The 27,624-nt window shown below is 50.4% G+C and overlaps 1 protein-coding gene across 4 annotated transcripts in view; it reads right to left on the bottom strand.

The window, feature by feature from the left end:
* Nucleotides 1-27,624, bottom strand: part of SAMD4A (sterile alpha motif domain containing 4A) — a gene marked incomplete at its 5' end in the record, with an annotated part of 103,731 nt that overhangs the window by 37,166 nt on the left and 38,941 nt on the right. For all 4 annotated transcript variants that reach the window (XM_082316614.1, XM_082316616.1, XM_082316613.1 and 1 more), the window contains one exon: nucleotides 2,211-2,729. In XM_082316614.1, the coding sequence (XP_082172740.1) occupies nucleotides 2,211-2,729 (519 nt within the window). The remainder of the gene's footprint in view (nucleotides 1-2,210; nucleotides 2,730-27,624) is intronic.

Here is a 27,624-nt window from a genome sequence, read left to right as displayed (position 1 = left end):
GGACTCTATAAATCTTGCAGCTCAGAGCAAGACAGTGTTGAGCTGCCCCAGCACCACGAAAAGCAGCTACTGTGGGATGCCAGGAAGGACAGGACCAGGCAAGGGCTGCCGTGCAGGGGATGCTGCGGCAAAGCAAGCAGCAGAGATAGAGGAGGGACGCAGCTTTCCAGCAAAAGACCAGGGTGAAGTGCAGGGCTGTACAGCCCCTGCTGATGGACCCGCAAACGCTCCTGTTCCAGTGCTGTGCACACCTAATTCTGGAGAATTTAGGAAAAACCTCAGCAGTGCGGCAGCTCAGGCACTGCTGAGTAATTTGGCTGTTGCCTGGCTTTTGGCACCTTCTGTTAACACTTGGGGACCCTGTTGGGCAAGAGGTGGGTTCCTACTTCTGCTACGAGCTAAGTCTGCGCACAAAAAGGTTCAAAGAAACACAAAGGGATTTTTGAAAAGCACCCTTCAAGACCTAACGCATCTTGCGGAGCTCCAGCCACGGTCAATGATTAACCTGCTGCACCCACTGGACATCCCTGCTTCCAGCTCTCGACACGAGGAACCAGATCCCTTCTGAAACTACCTACTCCCACTGCCTCCCCGGCATACAACGCCTCCGAACTGCCAGGCATGCAAAAACCACAAGGAAGAACCCCCCAGAAAATAATCCCTGGAGACAGTTAACAGACCAATTGCAAATACATTCATGATTCTTCTCACCCTGCCTCCTTGTTAAGCCTTTCCCATGCAGCTTGGTCACCCTGAAACTGCTCTCCTCCGCAGCGCAGGGACCCAGCTCTCGGAGAAGCTGAACCTCACACCATCCCACAGCAGCAGCAGCCAGGGCTTCAAAGATGGGGGACAGGATGGGCATGATGTTCAGAGTCGGTGGAGAAGCTGAGACCCTTCTGCTAAATCCCCATGCGGCAGAGCAGGCAGCGCTGCCTGCAAGGATGGACGCCGGAGGGGCAGGGACCAGGGGGCTATAGCAATAAACCCACAGCTGCGTTTCTTATCATCATTGACTTGAAACACCACCTAAAAAACCCACTGATTACAGGAGAAGGAAAAACCCAGAAGCCTTAAGTGACCATTTTAAAGCTTTAAGCTATTTAATTGTGGGTTTCCACATGCTGATAGAGAAGCCAGCGCCCTCACCGCAAGAAGCTTCTCCTCCCCAAAGCGCTCTCCGCATCCCTTGTATCTAGGGAGATGCCAAGCATCTTGGAGAGAGACCTCCTGAACGCCCCAACGCGAAGGAGGGCGTTCAGCCTTGCAGGTGAGATGGTGGCAGTCACCCAAGGTGACAGCAAGGCAGGCGTGACAGCCCTCCACAGAGGGAGCGGGTGGGCAGAGGAGCTCTTGAACCCTGCCGAGAAGATGCTTTGCTCCTCCTCTCCCAAGGATGGCTCGTAGGCATCAACGGCTGCTTTAAAAAACAGTTATAGCTGCACTACATCTTCATGCAAACCCAGTGACACATCTGCAGCCATGGTGCTCTGCAGCATCTCTGAGTGTCCAAGTCTTGGGCTGGGCTCTGCACCATCCACTGCTCCCATCAAAGCCTGGCAGGGCCTCCACGGGGCAAGAGCCACCCAACTCTCCTGGAAAACACTCAGGACTGTGCATCTAAACCCCCTGATCACCACCAGCTTCACACCTCTATGTGCTGCAGATACAAGGGACCGTTTTCAGATACGCCCTGAAGATTGTGGATCCCAGCCCTGCTTCCAAAAACGATGCCTGCGCTTTGGGGCCCCAATCCCATTTCCTCCCAGTAAGTCCCCAGGTCACTTTTGGACTTGCCTCAAGTCCCCCAGCTCACTTTTGGACACGAAGCATCGGCTCCCCGCTTGCTTTAGGAACTCTTGAAACATGAACTGCAAACCTACATGGAGCTACATGAAATAAAAGGGGCTCCCTTCGATAACATATATTTTTTGCTCTTACAGCTTGGCTGTTTTTCCCTCCTCTCCAGCTGCCAGGTCTTTAAAATCCCACAGGACTAGAGGGAGAAAAAAAAAAAGGCAGGCAGGAAATAAAAAAGCAGGTAGGGGAAAGGAGAAAAAAAAAAAAAAAAAAGGAGTTTTCTATGGCCCAGATGAACCTAGCCCCTTTGCTAACCACGGCAAAGCGATATTTTCTAGCAGGATGAGGGGGACCGTGCTGTGAAGAGCAGCCGTGGGTGGCCGTCCCCAGAGCTTCCCGTGGGTACTTACTGGTGCTTGTGCTAGTGCCGATGGTGTTGATGGTTGTGGGGACGGAGGAGGAGGAGTAGAGGGGCAGATGGCCGTTCTCGCACGCCAGGTTTTTGTCCTGCCAGCTGGAAGCGCTGACGCTTATGCCCGAGTCTCGAGAGTTTTGCCATCCGTTGAGTTTGTCGTCGGAGTTTTGTCTTTGGTGATAGTAGTGCGTCTGCCCGTAGTCCACCGAATCCGACCGACCTCTGCTCTGGCTGCCGAAGCCACCCGACGTGCGGTCCTCCAGGTGGTTGAGCCACATGGCCAGGGCACTCCTGTCCTCTAAGGAGGTGGCAGGGTGTATCAAGGCGTAGGACAGCAGCTGCCTGCTCTCCTCGATGTGTTGGTTGTGTTCGATCGAGTGGGCCAGGATTTTAGGCAAGAGTTTCATGTATTCGACTTTTGCCTCGATGTTTCCGGGCTTCAGTAAAGGCAGGTGGGTTAACAATAGGGAAATCACTTTATCCTTGGATTCCTGTTGCCATTGGTTAATGATTCCTGTTGAAGGAATAGGAAAAAAAAAAAGAGAAGAGAATTGAGAAATCGGCAAACAGAGCTAATAAAGAAATAAATAGACCCTGGCAGGGTAAATACGACACACCAAAGGGATGCCTGCATGCGTGATGCCACTGCATGAGCATCTCCCAGGCAGGCGGGGTCACCGCTCTCCGAAGGTCATGGCTCGGTGTGCTGAACTGGACATCGAGAGTTACCAGATGCTCCTGAATATCACTCAAAAAACCACATTACACCCACCTATACAGCCACGTAGCTCCACTGCTGTTGTCCTAATGTTAATCAACGTCACGATTTGGCCCAAATTTTCCGTATCGTTGCAGATTACACAAAATACTACACAAAACCTCCACATGGATAAACTTAACCTTTTAAAAGCACTGCTTGGAAAATGGAAAAGGTCAAGATTCACAGGAGCTAACACAGGCAAGAGCCGCAGGGGACGAAGGGAAGAAGCATCCCAGCGGGGGGGCAATAACCAACCCAGGGTGCTGGTCCCTCCGCCAGCCTGGCGCGAGGAGCTGCCCCAAAGGTGTGGAGGGAAGGGCTCAGCTGAAGCAGCCGCTAAGCTATTGTTCCTCTGTTAGCTCACGGCAGATAGGAGAGGTTTTAGAAGTCCAGATTAAAAGCAAACCTAGGATTTAGCTTTAAAGATATGCAAAAGGAATAGCCAGGGAATTACAAACTGGTCACTTAACTCAAACTCCCGGAAAACTGATGGAACAAATAATGAAACAACCTATTTGTAAGCACTTAGAAGATAACAAGATGATAAGTGACTGCCGACACCGATTTGTCAAGAACAATTTAATTTCCTTCTGCGACAGAGTAACTGGCCTGTGAATAGCTGGAGAAGCAGTCAGCGCCGTATATCTTGATACTCATTAGGTGCTGCCACACATGGCTTCCTCAGCAGCACACCAGAGAAACACGCTCAGGCGAAACTACTCTAATGTGGGCACACAACTCATCAGAAAACCATATGGCGAGAGTCCTTACTGGTGATTCACCATCAGACTGGGAGGATGTGCTGGGCAAGGAGACTTGTCCCGGCCGTGACACTACCCAGTATGTCACCGGTGATACGGGTGATGTGATAAATGTATTCGACGTGCAGGTATCACACTAGGAGAAATTAAACCACTCCAGAAAACTGGATTAGAAGTCAAACAATGTGAAAACTTGGAGAAAAGTCAGAAAAAATCAGCCGCATTAAGTAGGTGCAAGCATCTTCATGGAGGTGGGAACAGATCGCTGTGCAGCACCAGGCAGGGAAGAGCCTGGGGTCAGGAAGCATCACAGGCTGGACATCAGTCAAGATGCCATGTTGCACATGAAAACTGCACCAGCCAGCCTGTCATCTGTCTGAGAGGTGAAGACCGGCGTGGACAAGCTGCTCTCCATGTCTCCTGGGGATTGTAGTAATAGGTTTGACTTGCAGCAAAGGTGAATGAGGTCGGACATGAAGAAACTACATCCTACAGGTAGGGCTAGTGATGGGAAGGGAGAGGTTGCCTACAGACGTTGTGAAATCTCCATCACTGGAGGTTTTTCTGAACAGCTTGTACAAACACCAGCCAAGGATAGCTCAGGATCTACCTACACCACCCGACTGATGCTTCCCAGCCCCAGGTCAGTCTCTCCTCCAGCGTTTACCAAACCCCTCTATGAAGCCTTCAAACTTTCAGTCCCTGTAGCCGGCTGCGCCTAAGGGTGCCACAACTGAACCATCTGGTGAAAAAGGACTTCGTTCTGTTTGCTTTAAACCCACTGCCCAAAACCACCAAGTGAAATGCCCAGAGTTCTCATGTTATTAAAAAAAACCCAAAACTTTACGTTCTCCCTCCCTGTCTGCTGTGTCCTATCCATACCGTAGAGGAAGCTGCTCCAAATCATTGATTGTCCCTATATCCGTCATGTGTTTTTGAGCTAGGGTAACCGAACCCACACCAGTGAAACGAAGATCTGGACGTCCATCTGTAGGATAACCCATCAGGTTTGCTCTTGGGAAGACCCACGCTGCCTTCCAGCAGCTAACCCAACCCTTCCACCACCCCACCGCCCCACCAGAAGAGGGCTATTACAGTAGGGCCTTTTCCCAATTACGACCAAACCCTGCACGTCGGTTCCCCAACACCACTGCGGTGGTGAGCAGCACTCACCCCTCCAGCTTTGCCTTCCCAGTTTGAAGGCGTGCAACCGTTTTAATAGGAAGCCACTAGATGGCTTGCTGGAAACATCGACGGCTCTCGCTGGAACTTTCTGCAGTGGTATTTACTTCTCCGCAGACCCACCCCTCCTCCAGAGCTGTTTCCTGACCCGGCCAATGGTGTGCCCAAGCCATCTCCTGCCACTGTGCCGAGAGGCGCAAGGGACATGGCGTGGCACAGCTTTGGTGGAGAAGGAACCACTTCATTTGCAGCAGAAGCGAGTTTTGGTGCTCTGGATGTGCTCCAGTGCCTGCGGAGATGCTGTGAGGTTGTTTTGGTGCTAAAAAATGGGATTTGGAAAAGCAATGCTCAACCTAAGTGAAGTTGTTAAAAATACACGAGTGTAGCGGGACTCAAGGTCCACGAGAGCATCTCCGTATTTTCCATACGCAGATGTAACTGCTACAGGCAAAGCTTCCCGTCGTGCTTAATCCGACTTCTCTGTCCCCTTTCTCTCCCTTCCTCTTGGGTTGAAAACCCATCTTATTTTCTCCCCTCCTCCTGCAGAGGGATGCCTCCCATTCCGTTATCACCCCCATGTTTTATCATTGCCATCGGGGCAATTCGGCAGCACTTTCAGGCCGGCACCGCCTGCGGAGAGAGGCTGCGGGACTTTGCAGCACCTCGGATAAACTGAGAAATCAAAAGATCATTACAAAAAGGCACGCAATGCACTGCCAAAAGAAGTCGGTGCCACTTGTACATAGGAACTCAGTAGCAAAATACATGAAGAAAAAGCAGAGCCTGGTGCAAACTGGGTGCAGGGGAGGAGGAGGAGGAGGGGGAGGCAGGTGGCCATGGCCGGACTCCTCTTCCTCGCATGGGGAGGGGCTGAGCGTGAAGGTCACCGCTGGGGAAACACATGATGGTGCCAGAGCCGCTTCTTGGGAAACTTGCCTCGGACCTCCAAGAGATTTGGGGGTTTGAAGTCACAACCCCAAAAAGATGGAGCATGGATCCAAAAGCCCACGGCTGCCCCGGCCCGGGCAGGAGCCGCTCTCCTTCTCAGCCAGCAGCAAGATGTGCACAATTAAACAAAAATGGAAAATAATTAGATCCGAAAGAGGTTTGGCTCTCTCCGAGATGGGGTGGAAGGTCAGGCTTAATCCTATCTGCCAGAAAACAGAGGGATCTGGAGAGGGTGACGGCAGGAGGAGGAAAGCTGGAGCTGCCTCTGGGTAGGGGGAGCGGGGCCGGTGACCCCCCGAAGCCCCTCTCCACCCTCTCCCGAACACAGGAGCCCCTGCTTCAGCTCCCTGCCTGCTGCCACACACTCCGGGACACCCGGGCTGCCTCACCCTTTATTGCCAGAACAAGCCCCCCCAGTCAGCCGCGGTTAGGATGTGTCCTGGTCTTGGGCTTCCACGTCCCAGGGTCCCAGCACGCTACCTGCGGTGGTGTACGGGGTGGCAGGCACTAATCCCATTGCAGCTTCATTAGTTCCCCCGGGATGCTGCTGCAAGGATGCCCGATGCTTTCCGTCACACGGCTTTTGCTGCTCTAAGGGATGGCAAGACCATTGATATTTGCAGCAGGCAAATCTGAGCATAGAGAAAGCCCCAAAGTTAGAAACTCCACCTTGCTGCTTTGAAACTCCCCCAAATCCCCGTCCTGCCCGTTGCTGTCATTGCACTGACATCTCCTTTTGGAGATGAGCTAAAATAATAACTAACAAGCGCCCTAAGGAGCCAGCTCCCATCCCAGCCCTGTGACCCCTGTACTGGGAAGGGATGGGAGCTGCCGGTGCGCCCCGAAGCAGAAAATCCCCATTTTCATTATGGGACTCTTTTTCTTGGGTGAGAGGTTGAATGAAGGGGGATGTTAAACTACCCTCTAACTTAGGATTACCTACCCAATACAATTTTGCTGCCATACAGCACAGCTGATGCATGTGTAGGGTGCCTGCAAATAAATATAGCACCAAATATAGCCGGGTCCTGCTTCCAAGGCTGAAACCTGTGCTGCGCTATGAATAGGTCCAATGCTATCCCTGAAACAGGGGCTTTCTGGCTTGAGAAAGAGGTGATGTTTGTCAATTTAATAAGCGCTCATCGGATTTCTCTGTCACAAATCTGCTTAATCACTTCTGGATCCCTGCAAACTGTTAATTGCCTTCATGTCTGGTGGCGACGGATCCATCTCTAACGCCGCACTGCGTGAAGGACCTTTTTGCCGTTACTTTGAACCTGCCTCCTGATAGATGACTGCGTTATTTCAACCGCCAGCGAGGCACGTGGAGCTCCTGAAGCTGTTAATGATGTACCGGGAACAGCCGCAGTTTTCCGAAGGTAAAGCCAGCGTGCATGGACAAAGGCAGGGAGACACACAGTCCCCGTGGACGCCCGCAAAACCCAACGCAGGCAGCACACTGGTGCCTGCATTTAGAAACCTTGAAGTACTTAACTGCCTGTTTTTTTCTCCTTTTTTTTTTTTTTTCTCCTATTTTTTTCCTATTTTTGATTTTTGCAAGCACACCTCTGGCCCCCACCTCAAAAACAGCGACCCTGCCCGGAGGGACGGCCGAGAGGAGCGGCACACGAACGCGTCTGTCTCACCAGGTGAGACGTCTCCAAGGAACAACGGCAATGCGGGATACCTCTCAAGTGCTTAAAAAGACCCCCAAAAAGAACCAACCCCAACCAAGATAAACCTTTTCATTTTGAAAGCAGAAATTGGGTTATCCTCCTGTTGTCATATACAACTTATCACATTTCACAAGCGAAGCAGACAAATATGTTCACTGGGGTTTTGACGAAGCAGGCGAGATGAATGATGTGTAATTTATGAGCTAGACAACAGCTTATCATGAGTAACAAGGACAACAATTAAAGACTGGAAGTGTTTTAAAAACTGCCCAAGGATTTTCTGCCTGACAAAGAGTACGTTCGAATAGCAGGCTTGGTATCATTGCTCCACAATGGTAAGCCAGTGCATTTAAGGGCTCCAGTTGTCAGTAAACTGCTCTTAAATTACTGTTTTATTATGCCCTTGTTTTCAGTTTAACAACATTTTCCATAAAAAGTTCTCAAAAGCCCATTCAGATAATTTGTCCAAGCAAGAAATGACTAAGAGTTCATGTGCACACCTGAAAGGCACCCACCAAACAGAGCACCTTCACAGCAGAGCTGAACGGACCGTCACTCTCAGATGTACTCAGGGACAAAAACCAGGAGTTTGTACCAAAAATTTAGGCTGGGATCCCTGATCTTGCAAAGTGACATGCTGCAGCATTAGGGATTGGAGGGGGGAACTGGGTGCTCCTTGGTGGCAACCAAACCCTCCTAGGGACAGACAACACTGAGGTTTTCATGCCTGGATGGCCAACAGCAAAACCAAAATCCAATCCATGCTTAGGCAACTTGCAACTGCTTCAAGCGAGCTTGAAATCGGCAGCCCCGGTGCAAGCGATTGCTATTTCTGGGTTTGCAGGAAGGTTTTGCAGGAGGCTTTCCTCAGCAGCTCCCAGAAGAGGTTCCCATTGTTCGCTGTTTCCTGGATTACCGACGTGGCACCGGCTCCGGGAGATGGGCAGAGCTACGTGGAGGCACCCGCTTTTTCGGCAGAGGCAGAAAAATCAGTGCCTGGACTCCTCCTGCTGCATAAAGACCCAGCAGCACATCGCTACCCATCAGCTCCTCCATACATGCATGCAAGATGCTGCGCTTCCATCGAAATCACCAAAATCTGCAGCAACCAAGGTCATCGCCAGAGTCGGTGCCGGTATCTAACACCTATTACAGCTGCATGGGTGTCTTCATCATTTCAGGGCAAAAGGGGTCAATAAACTTGACCCTGCATATGAACACAGCCCAACAACCTCTGTTCGGCCAAAATGTCATCTCCCAGTGAACAGCCACCAAGAGACAAACCCCAACCCTACGTCTACTGGCTATTTGTTCCAGTGTGCCCTCAACACTTCAGTCTGCCTTCATTTTCAGTTGAATTTATCTGGTTCAAGCTTGAATTTATCTGGCTTCAGGATAAATTTTGGTCTGAATTAAAGAGCTCCCTGATGTTCTGCGTTTTCTCAAGTGAAGGTATGTGGGACTCAGCACTCAAGTTACCTTCTACTCTTGTTTCTGGTAAGCTTAGCAGAAGCTAAATGTCCTGTCTCCAACAGGTCGTGGCTCTATGCTCATTAATCCAGAGCCCATGGCAACGCTTCTGCTGGCTCTGTGACTTCCAGCACCCATGTGAATCCTGTCTTATTTGGCTTGGTGAAAAGCATGAGTGGGGTGGAGAGACCATACCCCATCTCACATAGGGTGGTTTCCAGCAAAGCTAAAGCAGAAGAGCAAAAAATGAAGATATTTCAGCCACAAGTCTGAATTTGCACCGAGCATACCGACCAAGGGCAGGCTGCTGCCAGTCCCAGCCTTCCTGCAACTGGGTGAACTGGTCTGTGAGACGGTCCAACTCCCCACCACCCATCACACAAATCTTCCCTCCAACGCTGCTTTGGATGCAAACCTCTGCTCTGGCTCCCGCTGCAGCAGCTTGACTGAAGGTGAACTGCAGCATGTTTCCAGACGAAGGGATTTCAATTATTATTTGCAGTAATTAGCACCTGCACGCCAACCCATTCACAATACTTTGTTTGGGCGAATTTACATCATTCTTTTCCCAAATCAGCCTCACTCAAAAGACCAACATTAAAGAAAACAAAGTGAGAACCCTGTTGGAAACCCTCTCTGTACCCCATCCAGAGCACATCAATACCCTTGCCGTTAAACCTGGCAGCCTTCTCCCTCCACAACAGGCCAAATAATAAGAATTTCAGCATGTGCCTTTTCATTATTGCAACCGACGCTAATTAGAAGAAAAAAATCTCGACAATAAAGGTTATTGCAGATCTGCCGATTGCACAAGACAGAGGTGCAAGCTGCCATTGAAACGCCAGTGAACCCGAATCCTGCTCCTCATCTCACCAAAATCAATGCAAAACCGCACCTAACACAGGCAAGAAGACACCGATGATGTTTCTAAGCACATGTACACGCCAGGAGGTTGCAGCATGGTGTGTAAACCCCGCCAGCCTCCCCCTGCTACATTCAAACGGGTTTGAATTTATGCCTGTGCTAGAGCTGACCTCAGCACGGAGCGGGAGGACCTAATCCTATACGTCTGAAGGCAATGGGAGCCGTGCCAAACAGCATCGTGCCTGCTGGATCCGGCACCCGCGGCTTCCTGGCACCTCCCGCGTCTCGGCGCTGCAGCGGCCAGGAGGGGCCAGCTCTGCATCCCAGGGACCGCTTCTTCCCAGGTCCCCAAAACCACTCGGTCCCGCAGGATTTGAAAGGGGAAAAGCCAAGAAAACCTCAAAGCCAGCTTTTTGCTTTCGCTGCCTCCCATGCAGGTCTAACAGCCTGACTTGGGGAGAAATTTCGGGAGTAGTGGCAAAGCTCTTTACCTGTAACAAGCCTTGGCTAGGAGCTGGGAACAGCCAGGAGGTCTGCAAACAAGTCCAGGACACCAGGAGGGCTCAGGGACTGCTATTCGTGGCAACTGGGGCTCTGCACCTTCCATCCTGGAGCACCCACCCCAACAGCTATGAACCTCTACGTCCAAGGTGGCTGCACAGCTTAGTGCTACCCCAGCATCTTTGGTCTATAATGAGATATAAAAAGGCAGTCACTGAATTCCCCCTTTCCCTAGCTGGTCGGCTTCCGTGCAGATTTAAGTGCAGATGACTTCTTTGAAGGACAGAAGGACCTTTTGTTCATCAGCATCCATAAGGAGAGGACAGATAGATGGCAATCTGCAGCTTGTATCACGCAAGGCACGTGCACCATCTCCCTTCTCCAACGCCCACAACCCACCTTGCACCCCGGCTCCGCGACGGTGCCAAGGAGAACCAGCGCTCGATGGAAAATTTGCCAGTGATGCCCTGCAACCTATCGGTTCACATGGTGCTGGCTCTCCTCCGTGTTTCCAGCAGCTACATCACATTCTAAGAGGCTAAAAATACATTAAGTACTTTCCTAATGTTTCTTTTCCACCCGAGCGGTTGCTGCAGAGAAGCTCCGAGCAGGAGGGGAGGTGAACAGACCAATGTGGATGCAGGGAAGAGATCCCATAAAAATGGAGCAATAGGCACAGCATGTCCCGCAAAAGGAGGTGGCCGGGGAAGTCCCTGCTGCAGGCAACACTGCTTCCTTGGAAAAACAAAGGCAAGAGACATGCAGCCCTCAAAAGCAGTGTTTCTGATGATACTGCAGGATTCAGCACTGACAGGAGCACAGAGAATTTCAGGAAGGAGCACCTTCTCCATCTTCTCCATCTTTAACGACCAAGATTAAGAAGCTCCATGTAAATTAACTACGCGATATCCCTTTGACTTGTTAAATGTAACAGTGCAAATTTAACTAGTGAAAACAAATTCTGTCCAAAAGACACAACCTTCTTGCAACTGCCCCAGCATCCCCCTGCGTGCAACGGGCAAGTTCTTCAACACCCATTGCCAAGGCAGCATCGATGAGTTTGCCGGCACAGCTGGGTTGCAAGAGGCATGTTGGCCATCGTTGGCCTTATTTTCTGTACTTCATAAACAGTGTGTCCCTGCGGGGCAGTGCTCCGAAACAAATCACAGAATCATAGAGTCGCAGAATGGTTTGGGTTGGAAGGGACCTCTAAAGGCCATCCAGTCCAACCCCCTGCCATGGGCAGGGACATCTTCAACCAGATCAGGTTGCTCAGAGCCCCATCCAACCTGGCCTTGAATGGTTCCAGGGATGGGACATCCACCACATCTCTGGGCAACCTGGGCCAGCGCTTCACCACCTTCATCGTAAACAATGTCTTCCTTATATCCAGTCTGAATCTACCCTCTTAGTTTAAAACCATTACCCCTCGTCCTATCGCAACAGGCCCTGCTAAAAAGTCTGTCGCCATCTTTCTTATAGGTCCCCTTTAAGTACCGAAAGGCCGCAATAAGGTCTCCCCAGAGCCTTCTCCTCTCCAGGCTGAACAACCCCAACTCTCTCAGCCTTTTTTCATAGGAGAGATGTTCCAGCCCTCTGATCAGGCTATCTTCACAGACAGCCTGACGTGGAGGTGAGGTGGACACGGATGAGCACCAGGGAGCTGGCTGCTGCATCCTGAATGCACTTCACTTTTGAAAACCATCCAATTGCTTGCAGCTCTTCTTGGGAAGAAAGGCTAAGGAGCAGGTGACCATACGACATGCAGCTTCTGGGGAAAAAAAACAAACAAAAAAACGCCCAAAAAACCCTGTGGGGGATAAGACATGAACCCTACTCGACTCGTTGCCCTTTTAAAGGCAGTTCTTGGGCAGCAAGTTCAGCTGTTTATTACTGGCAGCTTCCCTCTCCATCAAGCTCTCCAAAGCAACGGCAGCCCCATCAAGTGTCCACGTCGTAGCATCGGTCCCTTCCTTGTGGGGAAGAAATGACTGGAAAGGACGTCCCCAGGCTGAGCACCTCAACCTTGGACTGTGCTTCTTGATCTCACAGCAGGGACAGCGTTAGCAAGGGTTGGGAATTTCGTCACTGAAGCCAGCCTGAAAGACAACCCTCGATCCGATCTTTGCATCCCGTCACCCCAAACAGGCTGATGAAACCAGCTCAGCAGATACAGCAGCAGGGCAGGGAGCTCAGTGCTCTCCATCCAAGTTATAAACTCAAAAGGGAGCAAAACGTCCATCATTTTGGTCAGAAGCAGAACAACCTGGGAGATCCCTCAACAAAACGTCCTTAATTCATGCCGAGAGCCACACGGAGAGACGAGCCCAGCTCTACTGTGCTGCAGAGCGAGTAGAAAGAAAAAAGATTTTAAATTTTTGACACTATTTTCCCCCTCTACCTCGTGAGCTTGCCAGAGCTCCAGTTATTAGGAGGCTGTTTGTACAAACCCAGAAGCAATATATTTTTAGCACTGGAGACTCGCATGGCACGATCATTAAGCGTGCTTCTGCAGACAGCAACAAGAGCAGGGATTTTTCCTTCTCTAAATTGGCTGCAGCCACTATGGTTTTCAGCCCAAAGCAGACTTTCAGGAAATTCAGAAGGAGCGGGAGTCTTTTTCCATGACATATTTAATACCAAGCTGAAGTACACTCAATTTTCATGCCGTGCATCTGATGGGAGGTTTTACGGATTTGTTTTCTAGGCTGTATCTGGTGCACACTTTTGCTACGGAGCGTAATACCACGTATTATCACAACACTCCCTAGCAACATGACTTTTAATTTAGTGCAGAGCTTCGCAACGTTGAGAGCATCTCACTGACTCAGAGCAAAGACGACACGCTGGGAAACCTGATCAAAAGCCCCAGAGGTGCCAAGGGAACCTACACTGCATGAACGACGGCATTTGAGCTCCCCAACGCGATGTGGCTGGCACTGGCATGGAGAACACCTTGGGAAAGACGGATTTGCTCCACTGATTTCCAAGCCGTGGTCCAGCCGGCATGTTCTCATGGAGTGATGACCACAGCGACGACAGCAGTGCCAATGGGTGCGAAACAAGAATGAAAATCCCCCTTGGGGGCAGAAAAACGTAGGAAACGGTTCCGTGTCAGAAATAAGAGCTCAGAGCCAGATGGGGCATCAGCAAGGATGAGGTACCATCGCCTTGCTTCTCACACAAAGGCCAGGAGGAGGACAGATGCTTGGCAGACAAACCAACCAACCTCCTATGAAGCTGTCCTGAAGAGTGAAGCCAGACTGACACTGGACGAGGACTCATAGAACAGGTTTCTCTTGACTTGCTGGAGCACACAAGCTCCCGGGCATCAGGGGCATCATGCTCCCAAGCCTCAGATGGGGAGGACAGTCTTTTGAAAGTACAGGAAAATAGTGCCTGGGTCCCACCTGACAACAGAGAGCATGGAAAACTGCAAAAGCACCATCAGTGGTGTGGACACCATCAGGGGAGGTGTTTCTCCACCTCTATCTACTGGTGCAGGAGAGCAGCAGAAGGCAGGAGCACCATCCATACAGGGTGGGTGGAAGAAAGCTATCAGTGCAGAAACGACACCAAAATGCTGTCCCGGGGGGAGTTGCTGCTCTCGGGGCGTAACGGGAGGAGCGGAGGGGAATCCATCAGCCCTTGTGCATGCAACGAGGAGACAGAAATATCAAAGCAGCCATGCCAGGTCTGATGGACAAAGATATCCCGCCGAGATCCTGGGTCAAGTGGCTTTTGTTGGCTGCCGTGCAAAGTTGCCGAGCTTAACCGGCCTGCAGAGGCAGCGTGGCCCACGGCAACGGGACCGGTCAGCAAGGATTAAAAGTATAATTAAACAGGGGGCTGCAGATTGCTTCCAGAAGTCCCACCACTTCTTGGAGCTCGTGAGCTCAGCAACAGCAAAACACTGCTGGTTTTGCTGCTTCTGGGACACGGGGGTACAGGTGGGAAATGAGTTCATTGCCTGCTTTCACTTATGCTGGGGTTATATTGCTCATATGCCTCCGCACGCCCTCAAATCCAGATTTTCCGTGGAATTTCCTAGGACGCAGGAAGCCAAAGAAATAAAACATGCGATTTCTGTACCTCTTCTTTGAGCCTAATCCATAAAAACACCCAAATCTTCCTTGCTTTCAGCAAGGAGGCTACAGGCACAACCACAGGCGCTGAGGGAAATACTCCTCTGACTTCTTAATTTCAATTGCAAAAAGCCTTTTAGCAAAAGCTCAGTTGACATGCAGATAAGTTTCTTCAAAGGCTAAAATAAAAATAATAAAAAATTATCTGAATGTCGTAACTGTGTTGCCTAACATGGATAAAGGATTTAGAAGGGGGGAAAAATAATACTAAAAATAAGTTATGAAGGGTATGTAAGGTATTGATATACAGCACATGGTTTAAACTGTTAATCATTGAACAGATTCCAGTATAAAAATAAAGAGACTGAAGCTGCACATAATGGAGGAGTTGCTCTATTTATAAACTTCTCTGTGCAAAGGGCAGGCGAGGGCCGGACAAGCAGGCAGCGGAGGCAGAGAGGCCACTGCTATGGAGCCTATATCTTGAGGGAAAATAAACAGATTTTTTTTTTATTATTATTTTTTTAAGCCTTGTCAACAAAATCAAACCGAGTTGTCCAAGAGCCTGTGTGCCCCAGCCACGTGAGCAGCATTTACAGCTCCTGCATGTGACAGCTCTCCCAATTTAGCCAGTAACTGACTCCCTCTGACCTGTAATAACACCGCTCCCAAATTAGAGCCCTCAATTTGACTTGGCTTCGGTCCTTCCCTCCCAGCGACATAAAGCATCCTTCCCCCCCTCCCTCTCCAAACACTCATAACCCCGTCCTTTCGCACTGCCAACTCAAACTCACATTTAGGCTTTTCCTACTTTTTGGGGGGGGGTTGTGGAGGGACGGGGGGGTGCAGGCAGCAAGGGGTAGGGAAAATGCCCGGTGGAAAAACACCAAGAGACAAAAACAACAACAAAATCAGACAAAAATTCCAAGTTGGTGACATTCAGCTGGAAAAGCTCAATGACTCACATGCAAATAAAATCTGCCTAAATTCACTGCTGCATGACGCAGGCCACTGGCTTCAACATAAAAAGGGCAGGATGAAATCATCCACAATTAAATCGGAGCTTGGAAAGCTGCAAAAGCAGCCGCATCAGCGCGGTTCCCTCGGCTTAATAGGAAACACAAAGGAAGGAAGTTCAGCGGAGTGAGAACATCCCCCTTTTCCCCTCCTTTCCACCGACACCTCGCGCCATCAGTCATCCCCAACCGTCGGCGCGGCTCCTCCGGCATCACACGTCGGCGCTCAGCTCCGGCAAGCTGCTCGCTAGCAGGCGGCTGCCAGCTTTTAATGGGCTTTCCTGGAATACTAGCTCAAAAGTAAAATAAAAATAAATGTGGCTACGTAGGAAGGCAAACCCCCACCAGTCAGCGACTTCTTCCAGAGATTTCTGCCCTGTCCTTTGCAGAATGGTAGGATATATTGTACAATTAACATTTACAAACCCTGGACCAAATCCAGTCCCTCCCCAAATCCCCCACATACGCAAAGAGGAGGAGAGGGATTGAAATCTTAGTTCGTAGGTTTTCTCTTGCATTGCAACAGTGCTTTTAAACCTTATGAGTTTTCAAATACCGTCTGAAGCCACGCTGCAGAAATGCGCTTGCGGTGACCCGCGGCGCAGGGCTGAGGCAGGGAACGGGGTGCAAGGGGTTCCCCTGATGCCAGCACGTGCACCGGGCTCCACGTCCCTACCCCTCCAACGCAACCGTTGTTCGTGGGGTTGTGCCACGAACCAGGTCATCGGCCTCCTCCAGGCTAAAAATAACATCAGGAGGGGGGGGATAAACTAAAAAAGGTCATTTTAACCTAGATTGGGCTGCTGATGGGATTCACAGCACGGCTCTGCAAAAGGCTTCTGGTGCTCCAGCTGAGAAGGGAAAACAATCCTTTAAGCAAGCGTTGGCCCCTCTGCACCCCAAAACGCTGCCGCGGGGAACAGCTGGGAGCATCCCTCCGGGATGCAGGAGGACAGTGCCCCAAGCATTCGGAGCGGCCACAACCAGGGGCTCATTGCACTTAATTTTGGCTAGGATAACGCAAGGAGTCCTCACAAATTAGGTGACTGGCTGCACATTTATTGAGAAGCCAAGTGCTTGAACCTTTACGGCTTTCCCCCCACCGGGGCTGGTGTGTGTATCCCTGGGATTAACCGTGGTGCTGCGCTGCCGAAAGGTCCCAGCCCGAGCCGAAGGCCCCTCGGCACTTGCTCGCTCCAGCTTGCAGTGGCTGCAGAAGCAGGGTGTTAACAGGTCCATAAAAGGTAACTGGGAGACGCGAGCCTCCTGCCAGCGAGCCTACAACTGCTCTGGAGGAATCCGCACCTCCCCGGAAAAAAAAAAATAAAAATAATATCTAGAGGTCTGCAAGCAGGGGAAGGTTGAAACCGCCTGCAGGAGGACATCCGACAGAGCCCGGGCCATCTGGTCACCCACCCCGCGCAGTGACACTGCCCTCCCTTCGCCACCAGATGCTAATTCCTTTCATCCTGCCTGGCCCTCCGCTGGTGTAATTTTAGGTCTGTGAATAGGACCATCTGCCTTCGAGATGCTCGTTTATTTTTGGCTAAGCCCTCCCTTTCACCACTCCCTTCTTAAAGGAAGTCCAAATCGGGCGCCGTTGGAAACGGCATTTCTTGTCCGGTCTTCTAATCACCGAGCATTAACGAGCTATCTAGAGCATGTTCTGCAACGCCGGCACTCATAAAACCGGGGGGTGTCATTATTTTCAAAGCATTTTGCAAACACTTTTTCATTCCTCCCCGCGTTACCACCGCAAAGTAGTAATTATTCACTTCTCTCTGAATATGGTGGGCTTGGTCCAGCATCCTGGAGCTCGGCCAAGACGTGCTCAGCAAAATTTAACATGGCCAAAGTAAAGATAAAACAAACTGGTTCCTATCTTTGGATGCTAGGGACTGCTACCGTCGCTTCCTGTCCCACAGCAGACATGGAAATGTTAAAAATAAAGATAAATGCTGGAACCGCACTGGCCAATAATGTAATTTCCACGTATTAAGAGGAAACGCAATGCCTGGAGAAAAAGGAGAGGAGTTTTAAGGGAAGTTTTACTTTTATACACATCTAAGTGCTACGAATGAAAGTCACCGTCGCAATCTGCTGCCGCTGGTAGCAAAATGTTGCATAAAAATGCTGCAAAGCCCCCTTGTGCCCAAGCTGCCTCCGGTCCTGCCCCTGCAGAAAGAGGAGACCAGGAGCTGGAGGGAGAAGGTTGTGTGCAATGTTGTGTCCGTGGCTGCTGGCACTGGCGTTCCAAAACGCCGCATCTCGAACCTGAAGCAGCTGAATGCATCCCTCAGGAACACTCCTCCCCGGAGCAGAAAGGAGCTGGGAGGGGACAACCTCCGTGGTGGCCCCAGGTTGGCTTCTTCAGGTGGGTCTGAGCGTGCCACAACAAGCTCCTGGTTGGGGTGACTGTACGGACCCCTCTGCCACAGCTGCGCAGGGACAAGCCCCAAGATCACAGCAAGGCCATGGGGGACCCATGTTCGGGATGAACATCGGATCCCCCTCCATGTCCCAGCCAAAGGCGTCCAGCATCACTCAGGAGGACCGCACACGGTACGGGTTAACGGGCTGAATCTGCATCTGCCAGCCGTGAAATAATCATTTCCCTTCTTTGTGAAGATGTTCACAAGCGCCTGGGGCGGGTGGGAAGAGCACTCCTTCCCTGACAAGTTGGCTTCTTGCACAAATCCAGGTTGCTCAAAGCTTGTGCAGCTCTCCCAGGGCTTTTTTTTTTAAAAAGATGAGAAAGGTTGTGGTTCGGTCTGGGGTTTGGCCTGGTTCTCAGCTCTCTTAGGAACCTCAGGAGCTACAGGGGCGTGGAGTCTATTGCTAGAAACCACCGTTAGACAACAGAGAACATCCCTATGGGGGAGCCCCCTTGCTGCATGCACCCCACACACTGAAGAGCAAGAGCCTGTTACGCTGCCAAGCTCCTCACAGGGAAAACGTAGCAAGGACTTAAAAAAAGAAAATTTCCGTGCAATGCTTGAGGTGTAAAAATCAAGCCCTGGCTTTGGCCGGCCACAACTCTCTGCCCTGGGGAAACACCTGGCTGCTCATTGCTTCAAACTGCAGCAAATAAAAGAAAAAACAATTTAATTGATCTGATCGGATCTCAGATTTGACAAGATTTCCTCCCCGAGTAAAAAAATGACATATTTTGCTTTGGCTTTAAAGTACGATGAACAGAAACCTATGATAGTTTGGCTGTGAAGCGAGGACGAGCAGCTATGCCCCCCGAGGCTGCATGCTCTGGGTGCAGAAGCCCCAGGAGGAGTTAGGCAATGCAGACATCCATCCCTTCCCCTTCCTGCTATTCACATCACCCAGCGCAAAGCACTTGACCAAAGCCAGAGATGAGTCACCGTAAGGAGGAGACTTTCTCATTTCACCCACTTTGATCCTGCCCTGAAGTGCCAACGTCAAAGAGGCGGGAGGGGAGAGCTGGGGGCTGAGTCAGGGAGGACGGGAAAAATCTGCGCATCTGTAACAGGGACGTTCAAAGCAAAGTGAAACTCCTCTTTTTTTACAAACCAAAAAAAAAAAAAAAAAAAGTGGACTGGAAGAGCTGACTCTCACCAGTTAACAGCTTGTACCCGAGCAGCGAGCGGTACCAGCACTCAGCTGACGCCCTGTGTCTTTGCCAGCTGTAACAAGCATTCACAAGGCAAAAACACCGGCTTAAAACGCACCTTTCACTGGGGAATTCACCGCGTTTCAGTGCTGCCCGCGGCTGGCACGTAAAGGCAGCCAGCTTGTCTTTCCTTTATAACCAGCTTCACATTTTGCTTCTCCTATACCCACGAAATGCTGCAGGACCTCAAAACAAAGAGCAACATTGTTCCTTCAGAATAAAACTGCTGTTCGCCCAATTTTTATTGAAAACATCCCAGGAGCTTGCAAGGCTTCGTTTAGCGGGGGCTAAAATGATCTGGCAGTGCTGCAGTCACAGCTATTTCACCGGGAAGGTTTCCATGATGCTCCTTCCACCGTGAACACAACATGACGTGGGTCAACGTGGACATTCAATTTAAAGAACAAAGAAGAATGCCGGTCCTTGCAATTACAAGTTCCCGCTGCTCGGCTGGTTGGTTTGGCCATGCACGATGCTGAAGGCACTGGTTCCTCTCCCATAACTGCTGCTGCCAATGAAAGTCCCCAAAATAATGTTGAGGAGCCCAAAAAGCTCCTACGGCCCCATTTTGCCACTGTTTATATACTAATGGGCATTGGGGATGTTTGGCAGCAGCTGATGTAGCTCCAACAGCTAATGGTGGTCCAAGCGTTGGTGTTACCAACGCTGACCATCAGCATTAGGGCAGACAGCAAAGGAGGAGAGAAAGCAAAGACCATCCTTAAACACCTAGGGAAATACCGCAAGGCTCCGGCAGGACAACATGGTCTGTTCGATTGTGAAATCTCCATTTAACACTACGTTTTTGAGCCTTAAGACTGATGTAGAAAACCAACTGCTCTCCCAGCTCCGAGCAATGATGATTTCAACACTCCTCAGTGCCTGAAATCTGAAAAGCTTTTACCAGTTAATCCAAGTTTTCAGTCAAACCAAATTCCTTCCTCCTCCTCTCCCTGCCTGGCCAAAACGTCCATTTTCAATTACCAAAAAACCACAAGAAGGATTTGAGAGTTCATTTTCTTGACCGAATTCCCTAAGATTTGGGAAGAAATTTCCAACAAAATGGAAACCAGGTATTTTTGTGGAGGGAGAGGGAGGTACAGATTTTCCTGCAGAGGAAAATCCCCTCACGTGCATCCTGTTGTTTTCCCCTGATGAGCAGCAACACGTTGCAATAACCCACCCGGAAAGATTCAACCTACTCTACTCACAGGTGATGAACACAAGAAGTGACAGGATTTCTGGAAGCTGCTGACCCCTCTCCTACCCTCCAGGTTATTGATTACAGCTGATCAGCAACCACGCTCCTCAAGCGGCTCCGAGCCCATCAACAGCGACACCGTGGTAAATGCACAGAAATCTATTAAATTAGGAGAGCTCCGCAACGCGCTCTGGGATTTTGCAGTGGGTAAATCCTGCCTCACTGCTCCCGGCAGTCACCGTAAGTTGTTCCTGCGGTGCCTCAAGCCCTAATCGCATCCCTGCAAACAGCACGCAGAAACCAGAGGTGAGAAACGCGTACTGCCGGATCCTCAGAAATGGTGCTAGAAGCTTTTCTGGACTAGAAGCAAAGTTGGAAAAACATAGTAAGACGATGAGCAACCAAAAATACAGATGCAATTGGTGGGAGTAGTAGCTTATACGCTGCAGGGGACCATGGGGAAGGTCAAGGTGCCACAACCTGGTTCAAAGCTGGCCAGGGGAGGTTTAGACTGGACATTAGGAAGCATTTCTTTACTGTGGTCAAACACTGGAACGGGCTTCCTAGAGAGGTGCTTGATGCCCCAAGCCTGCCAGGGTTTAAGAGGCATTTGGACGATGCCCTTAATAATTTGCTTTCACTTTTGGTCAGCCCCAAATTGGTCAGGCAGTTGGACTCGATGATTGTTGTAGGTCCCTTCCAGCTGAAACATTCTATTTAGGGACATGCTTTAGACATTTTAGGGACAAATTTATTTAATGTCCAATTTAGGGACATTATCCTATTTAGGGACACGGTTTAGAGGTGGACCAGGCAGTTAGGTTAACAGGTTGGACTTGATGATCTCAGAGGTCCTTTCCAACCTTAATGATTCTATGATTCTATGATGCTGTGCTATTCCATTCTGTTCTGATCCGTTCCGCTCCATTCTGTCCTCTCCTAATGCAACCCCATGCAGCTGGGCTCTGCTGCAGGCAAGTCTACCCTGTGGAAGGACCCAACTGCCAAATACCTCCAGCAATTCTGGCTGGAGAGGTGCAAACTGAGCCAGAGAAAGGCTTTATTGCGTCGCGACACGGCGATAGCATCGTCCTGCTCAGCGCTATGCCTGCAACCTCCACCTCAGGGGGAGATTTGGTCTACATCCCCGTTCCCCTTTGGAAGAGCAGAGCTCCAGCGCTTCCCAGCTCAAAGGGATTCCTACAACTGCTCAGGTCCTCCAGGTCTCTAACTCTCCCTGTGGGGTGCGAAGGGAAACTTCAGGACGGGGTTTATACAATTCTGCATTATCATCTGGTGTCTCCTCCTGGTATTAGAGGAGGAGATGATATTTCTTAGCTAACGTAAACCCAGTACACTATTTCACGTAGAGGGCTGCTTTTGCAGTCAGCAGCCTTTCACTAAAGCCTGCTAACGACACTCTTCCACCAGCTACCCCGGGTTTGCTCCTTGAGGAAAAATGCCTTAAGTAGAGGGGAATTGGAGGCTGCAGCTCTCCCGCACGCTGGCAATCCCATAAAGAAAAGCACTCACACAAGTAATGCTTGCAAAGCCTCTGCTCCTCTTCTGGGCTACTTTACAAACAGCAACACAGCAAGAGACTTGTTAAAGGCAAAAAATTGGACATCAGGAACAAATTCCCTGACCTGCCACTTGCCACGGTCCCTTTGCTGCCGTGGAATATGCACATACGGTCACCGGACAACAAACTGCAATTCTCAACATGAAGTGCCATGACAAGAAAAGCTGCAAAATAAATAGTGAGAAGTTTTATACGGAAACACAGCAGGAGAGAATGTTATTCCCAGAGATGCTTCTCCATCAGATGCTGACAATCGGTTCAGAGCGCAAAACCGCACCAGCTTCAGCAGGACCAGCTCACAGCAGCACAGGGAGGAGGTGGGGAAGGCGGTGAGAAGCCCTGGTTTCCCAGTCCCACCAAATACCACTGGGGAAAAACTGGAAAACAGTTTTTGGGGAGAGATGATAGATGCAATAAATTCCTGGCTTGATAAAGCAACCAACGCGAGGCCACGCTCAGGTTTCAGACCTTATAACGGCCACCACTGTTTGCAGAAGAAAGTTATTTCGGGGTGAAACCTGATCGGCTCTCGGGGCAGCCGGCACAAAGGCCGGGAGCAGCGCCTCGCTGCTCGCCTGGCGACGCAACCGGCAGGGACCTGCCTGAACCGCAGCGCCGGCACTACCTGCTGCCCCTCTCCTGCGCCCTCCGTGTCGCACGGTGCCTGCCTGTGTCACTGACGCCCATCCAGACGCGACCAGGCTGCTGAACCCAAGATAGGATAGGATGGAGAAGGGAAGGGAAGGGAAGGGAAGGGAAGGGAAGGGAAGGGAAGGGAAGGGAAGGGAAGGGAAGGGAAGGGAAGGGAAGGGAAGGGAAGGGAAGGGAAGGGAAGGGAAGGGAAGGGAAGGGAAGGGAAGGGAAGGGAAGGGAAGGGAAGGGAAGGGAAGGGAAGGGAAGGGAAGGGAAGGGAAGGGAAGGGAAGGGAAGGGAAGGGAAGGGAAGGGAAGGGAAGGGAAGGGAAGGGAAGGGAAGGGAAGGGAAGGGAAGGGAAGGGAAGGGAAGGGAAGGGAAGGGAAGGGAAGGGAAGGGAAGGGAAGGGAAGGGAAGGGAAGGGAAGGGAAGGGAAGGGAAGGGAAGGGAAGGGAAGGGAAGGGAAGGGAAGGGAAGGGAAGGGAAGGGAAGGGAAGGGAAGGTTATTTATTTTCTCCTGGGATGCCAGAGGACTTTCAACCCCTGCATGACTCCCTAACATCCTTTCCCGTCCGCCGCACCAAGAGCACAAGCAGCAAGGACTCCTGCTCGCAGGAGTTGACGTGGCCAGGCCGATCTCGCTGCTTCGTTAGTGCTCAGCGAACTACCTGCAAAAGCTGCGGAGATGCAAGGCTGGAGCTCGCCAGCATCTCCTTCATCCTCAGCCCAGCCTTTCCTCTCTTTCAAGTACTTTGACACAGGTTTAAAGCTTTCTGCGACTTTGAGTGGTGGCACAGGAGACACGGCAGGGCGCCCTGTCAATGGAAGATGAGTAGTGAAGTCAGAGCTCTTCAACCCCTGCGGTCCTCCTCGACATCGAGGTTGCCATTCCCCGCTGCTCCGTATCGCAATGATTTTCCACCATACCAAACAAGTACAGAATTGGATTAAAAAACCATTCCCCCATCCTCAGCCGTCCCATTCAGCGGTGCAAATAACAGCCTGATGAGGTGGTGGAGAATCATCTCCCCGTGACTCAGATCTGCCTACGGGTGGGTGACGCCCAAGAGGACCCGTGGATTGCTGGTCATGGCGTGACCCACCACTGGTGTTTCACAGGGCTCTGCGTTGCTGATGGGATCAGGAATGAGCCTCCCTGGCGGGTTAACGCGGGTGCCCATCAGCCAAAGCTGCTCCTGTGGCAACTCACCCCTTCCAGCCGGGGACCTAAAACCGCCCGGCCGCCCAGCCGCCGGAGGAGAGGAACTGCAAATGTGGCAAGGGGATGTGGGAGGTTGGGGCTTTGAGAGAGGAAAATAACATTCAAATGCTGGGGGAAAAAAAACACCAGCAACCCAACCTCTGAGAACACTTCTGCCATCTTCTTTTGTTTGAGGCATTTTCTGGGTAAACCCATGAAATCAGAGGTACCCAACAGCCCCATCGGCTGCTGTGTCCTGCGCAAACCTTGCATTAAATGAGCTTTTTCTCCCCCGGCTCTTGCAAGGAAAAAGTCGGTTTCTCCAGCCTGGCTAAACAACTTCACCGCACTGAAATGCAACCCACTTCCAGCTCTCCCAGCGTCGGGGATTACTGGGTTACAGATACGTGGCCTCACCATACGAAACCAGTTTCCTGGATACTTGCACCACGGCCTCTAAATTCTGTTGTGGTCTGGACTGCATGGGCTGCTGGTTTTAATATTTTAGGATGCTGAAAGCAAGGCAAGCTCACTACGAGCCCCAGCCATTTTCTTTAACCCTTCTTTTTTTGAAGGCACATTTTCCTTGCTGCTGCAGAAGAGAGGCAAGCTGCGGTGCGGGAGGACACAAGGATGGCTCTGGGGCACAGCTGGGTCCTTCCATCCTCTGACCTCTCAGCACACCATTTCTAACGGACTGATGGGGTCCTGAAAATACAGTTGCTTCTAATCTCTATTCATATAAAGACCAAGTGAAGTTACTTTTCATTATGTAAATATGTCTGTTATGAATATAATTTATGGCTTGGCATTATTCAGTGAGATTAATGAAGCGTCCTTGCTTCTAAAGATAAAACATCTTTCCTAATACTTCCTATACACATATTGCTTGTTCAGAGTTTCTGCATTATTCATCTGTAACATTAGGGCACTTCTGTAATGGCTTTCCCTTAGCAGTGCCCCACAGTGGGCTGCTCCAGGCCGGGATGAGGAGACTCGGACCTGCCTTCTTCTCCTGAACAGGACAGTTTAAGTCCTCTGGGATTCTCCAGATGAACGGGGCTGAGACTTCTCTACACCATTTCTCCCCAGAAGTCTCCTAGTCTTTCACAGTGGGGGTTTATCTTCCAGCCTCCTCCTGAAGGATTTTTCTGGGCAAAACCATGAGGGAGGTCAAGCTGATGCTGGTGATGACAAACACGTCTGATGGATGCAATTCAGCTTTGCAACCCGGCTGACCGCTGGGTTGCAACACTGCAGGTTGGCTCCTGGTCATATTCTCACCGTAGATCGATGCGACCCAGAAAGCCCTGAATGATTTGTACCTTCCAGTGCAAAACGCCTCTCCACCTCACATAGTGAAGACCCACAATAGCTCTTGAGATCCAAGTGACATGGGTGCTGGGCTGTCCTCGAGACCTCTCAGTCCTGCAGCACCTTCTTTGCTACAGTCGGATGCTGGGGATGCTCTGGGTGTCTTGCTGAGCAAGTTTCCCCAAACTTCTACGAGAAGCCAAGGCTGCTAGCATAAGAAGGAGCATCTGATCAGCCAATGCATGACTTTGAGTAAGGACATGTTTGTCATTTCTTCCTGGCCTATTTCACAAGCTCTGTGGCTACTGTTATGCCCTGGGCACCTTCACAGCACGTGGGGTGAGGCCTTAAAGGGAAAAAAAAAAAAGCTCTCTGGCAATGTGATTGCGGCCAGCTGCAGAGATCAAAGATGTGGGCACCAACTCCATTGAAACTTCAACACCCAACAGGCAAGAAGGCCTCACCCAAGAGCCAACAACAGGCAAGCCAACCTTGCTGCAGACTTGAAGCAGAGCCCCGATGCTGTACACTCCTGAAAAACGTTGCTCTTGTGACAGTGCTGTGCCCAATGAGCCAATGTGGGGAGACAGGACCCACCTGATAGACCACGATTTTAGGAACGTCCAAGCCAAGCCCATCAGGTAGCCAGTGTTACCCTTTCAGTGCAGAACGCATGGTCCCCAACCTTGCTCACAGGCCTGCAGAGCACTGGAGATCTGGACCTGGGCAACGCTGTCTTGCACTGCCCAAAACCAGACTCTGGTGCAATGTTGGCCACACACCTCACACCAAGAGAAACCTGCCACCGACCTTGCTCCATTTCAGAGAATCGCATCTGCTGCACGTTCAGAGCCGAAGAAAACCCTCGGTGCCAGCAGAGGAACAGGCAGGGAAGAAGGCAGCAAATACCTCCATCGCTGTATGAAATCATACAAATTCTCAGCGACCAGCTTGCTTTTGATCTCAGGTTATGCCTGTAGCACCTCCTTCATGAAACCTGTCTTTCATAAACAAAATCAAGCCCAGGGGACAAAGAAGGTAGTCAAACATCTCAGCTTGCTATTGAATTACCCAAAATAAACAGCATGTTCACAGTATCAAACTTTGTTCATCCTCCCTAGCTATCACCATCTCAGCCCTGTGAATGCTGGTGTCTTTCAGCAAAGCGTGCCATGCCATCTTCATCATCCTCGCTACATTACTGTAGCAAACCAAAACCTTCGCTGCAGCCAAGACCCCCCCTTGCTACGCGTGTTATCACACCGGATAGAAAGATAACTCCAGCCTCAAAGACATACACTTCACGGAAGAGCTCTTCATAACCCTGAGGAGCAGCACTGGAAAACATCATCTCTATCGACCAGCACCTGTGGTAGCAAAATTCCCAGCTCCCACAAAATTATTTCCAGTTAAGACAGAGAAGTCTGACTGCCTCCATCTCCCACCCACAGCCCCAGGTGTCCTGCAGAAACCACAGCTCCCAGAGACTTGCCCTCGTCTTGTAATGAAAGGTTAGCTTCCAGAAAACAAAGAGGACTCAGTGCAATGTGGTGGAAGGAGCATTACTTTATGCATTAGGGAAAATTTGTTTGCAGTAAGGGCACCAAAGCACTGGACCAAGGAGCTAGGACAATCTTCTTCATAGGAAGAGTTTAAGAGCAGAGAAGACAAGTGTGTCCAAAATGGCCCAACACGACCAGTGCAGAAAGACAGATAAGTCATCTCGATGCTCCTTCCGGTAGTCTATATAGTAGTTACCTTCAGTAACTTTATATACAATATAAAGATAAAAACATTCATTCAGAAAATTGAAAATTAACCAGTTCAAGGGGCGGCTGCTCTGCCTGTTCTTCTTGAAGATCCTGCACACATCAACGGATGCTCCCCCTGCAAAGCAAGGGAGGACCGCACGCCTTCCCATGCATCTTCTGCCAAGGCAAAGTTAAACTCCACTCCACACAGAGGTGCAGAGATCCTCCCTGGCTGAGCCGGACAGCTACATTTACTTAAAAACAAATGTGTAGGACAAAAAGTGCTTTTCCTGAGCTTCCTGAGGCACGCGGGTTTGATTAGAAGGCATAGGGCTGGTGGGGAGGGGAGTCTTGCTGAACAGCTACAGTAGGTGATACGGCTGAACATCTGAAAGGCTGGAAAAATAGCTTTAGAAAGCATTAGCTCCCACACTTTCATGTAATCAGATACAACGCTAGCCAACAAAATCCTGGTTTTAATAGCCAATCCAAGTTTTACTTGGCTGGTAGACAAAATTTGCTTTCTGTTTTTTAACTCCAGCATAAGTCACTCTTGAGAAACAGATCTTGCCTGCATCGTATTTTAAACAAGTCAATAAAAATGTGATTTAGAGGAGTTAGTATTAAAAGGTTGGGGTGAGGTTTTTCCATTTCTTATTCCTGAGCAAATGTTATACTCCCATCTATCTGTCTGGCATGTACGAAGCCTGTCTAGAGCAGCTCCTCTGGAGTATGTGTGATCCCCAGTGATTTATGAATGATTTTCCATCACTCTGAGTGGATGTATTCTGGTTTATAGCTATCTTATTGACATGCTCTTT

This window comes from Platalea leucorodia (genome assembly GCF_965183815.1).
Source record: "Platalea leucorodia genome assembly, chromosome: 7".
NCBI lineage: Eukaryota > Metazoa > Chordata > Aves > Pelecaniformes > Threskiornithidae > Platalea > Platalea leucorodia.
The sequence above is the reverse complement of the archived record's forward strand: the minus strand, read 5'-3'. Positions and strand labels throughout refer to the sequence as shown.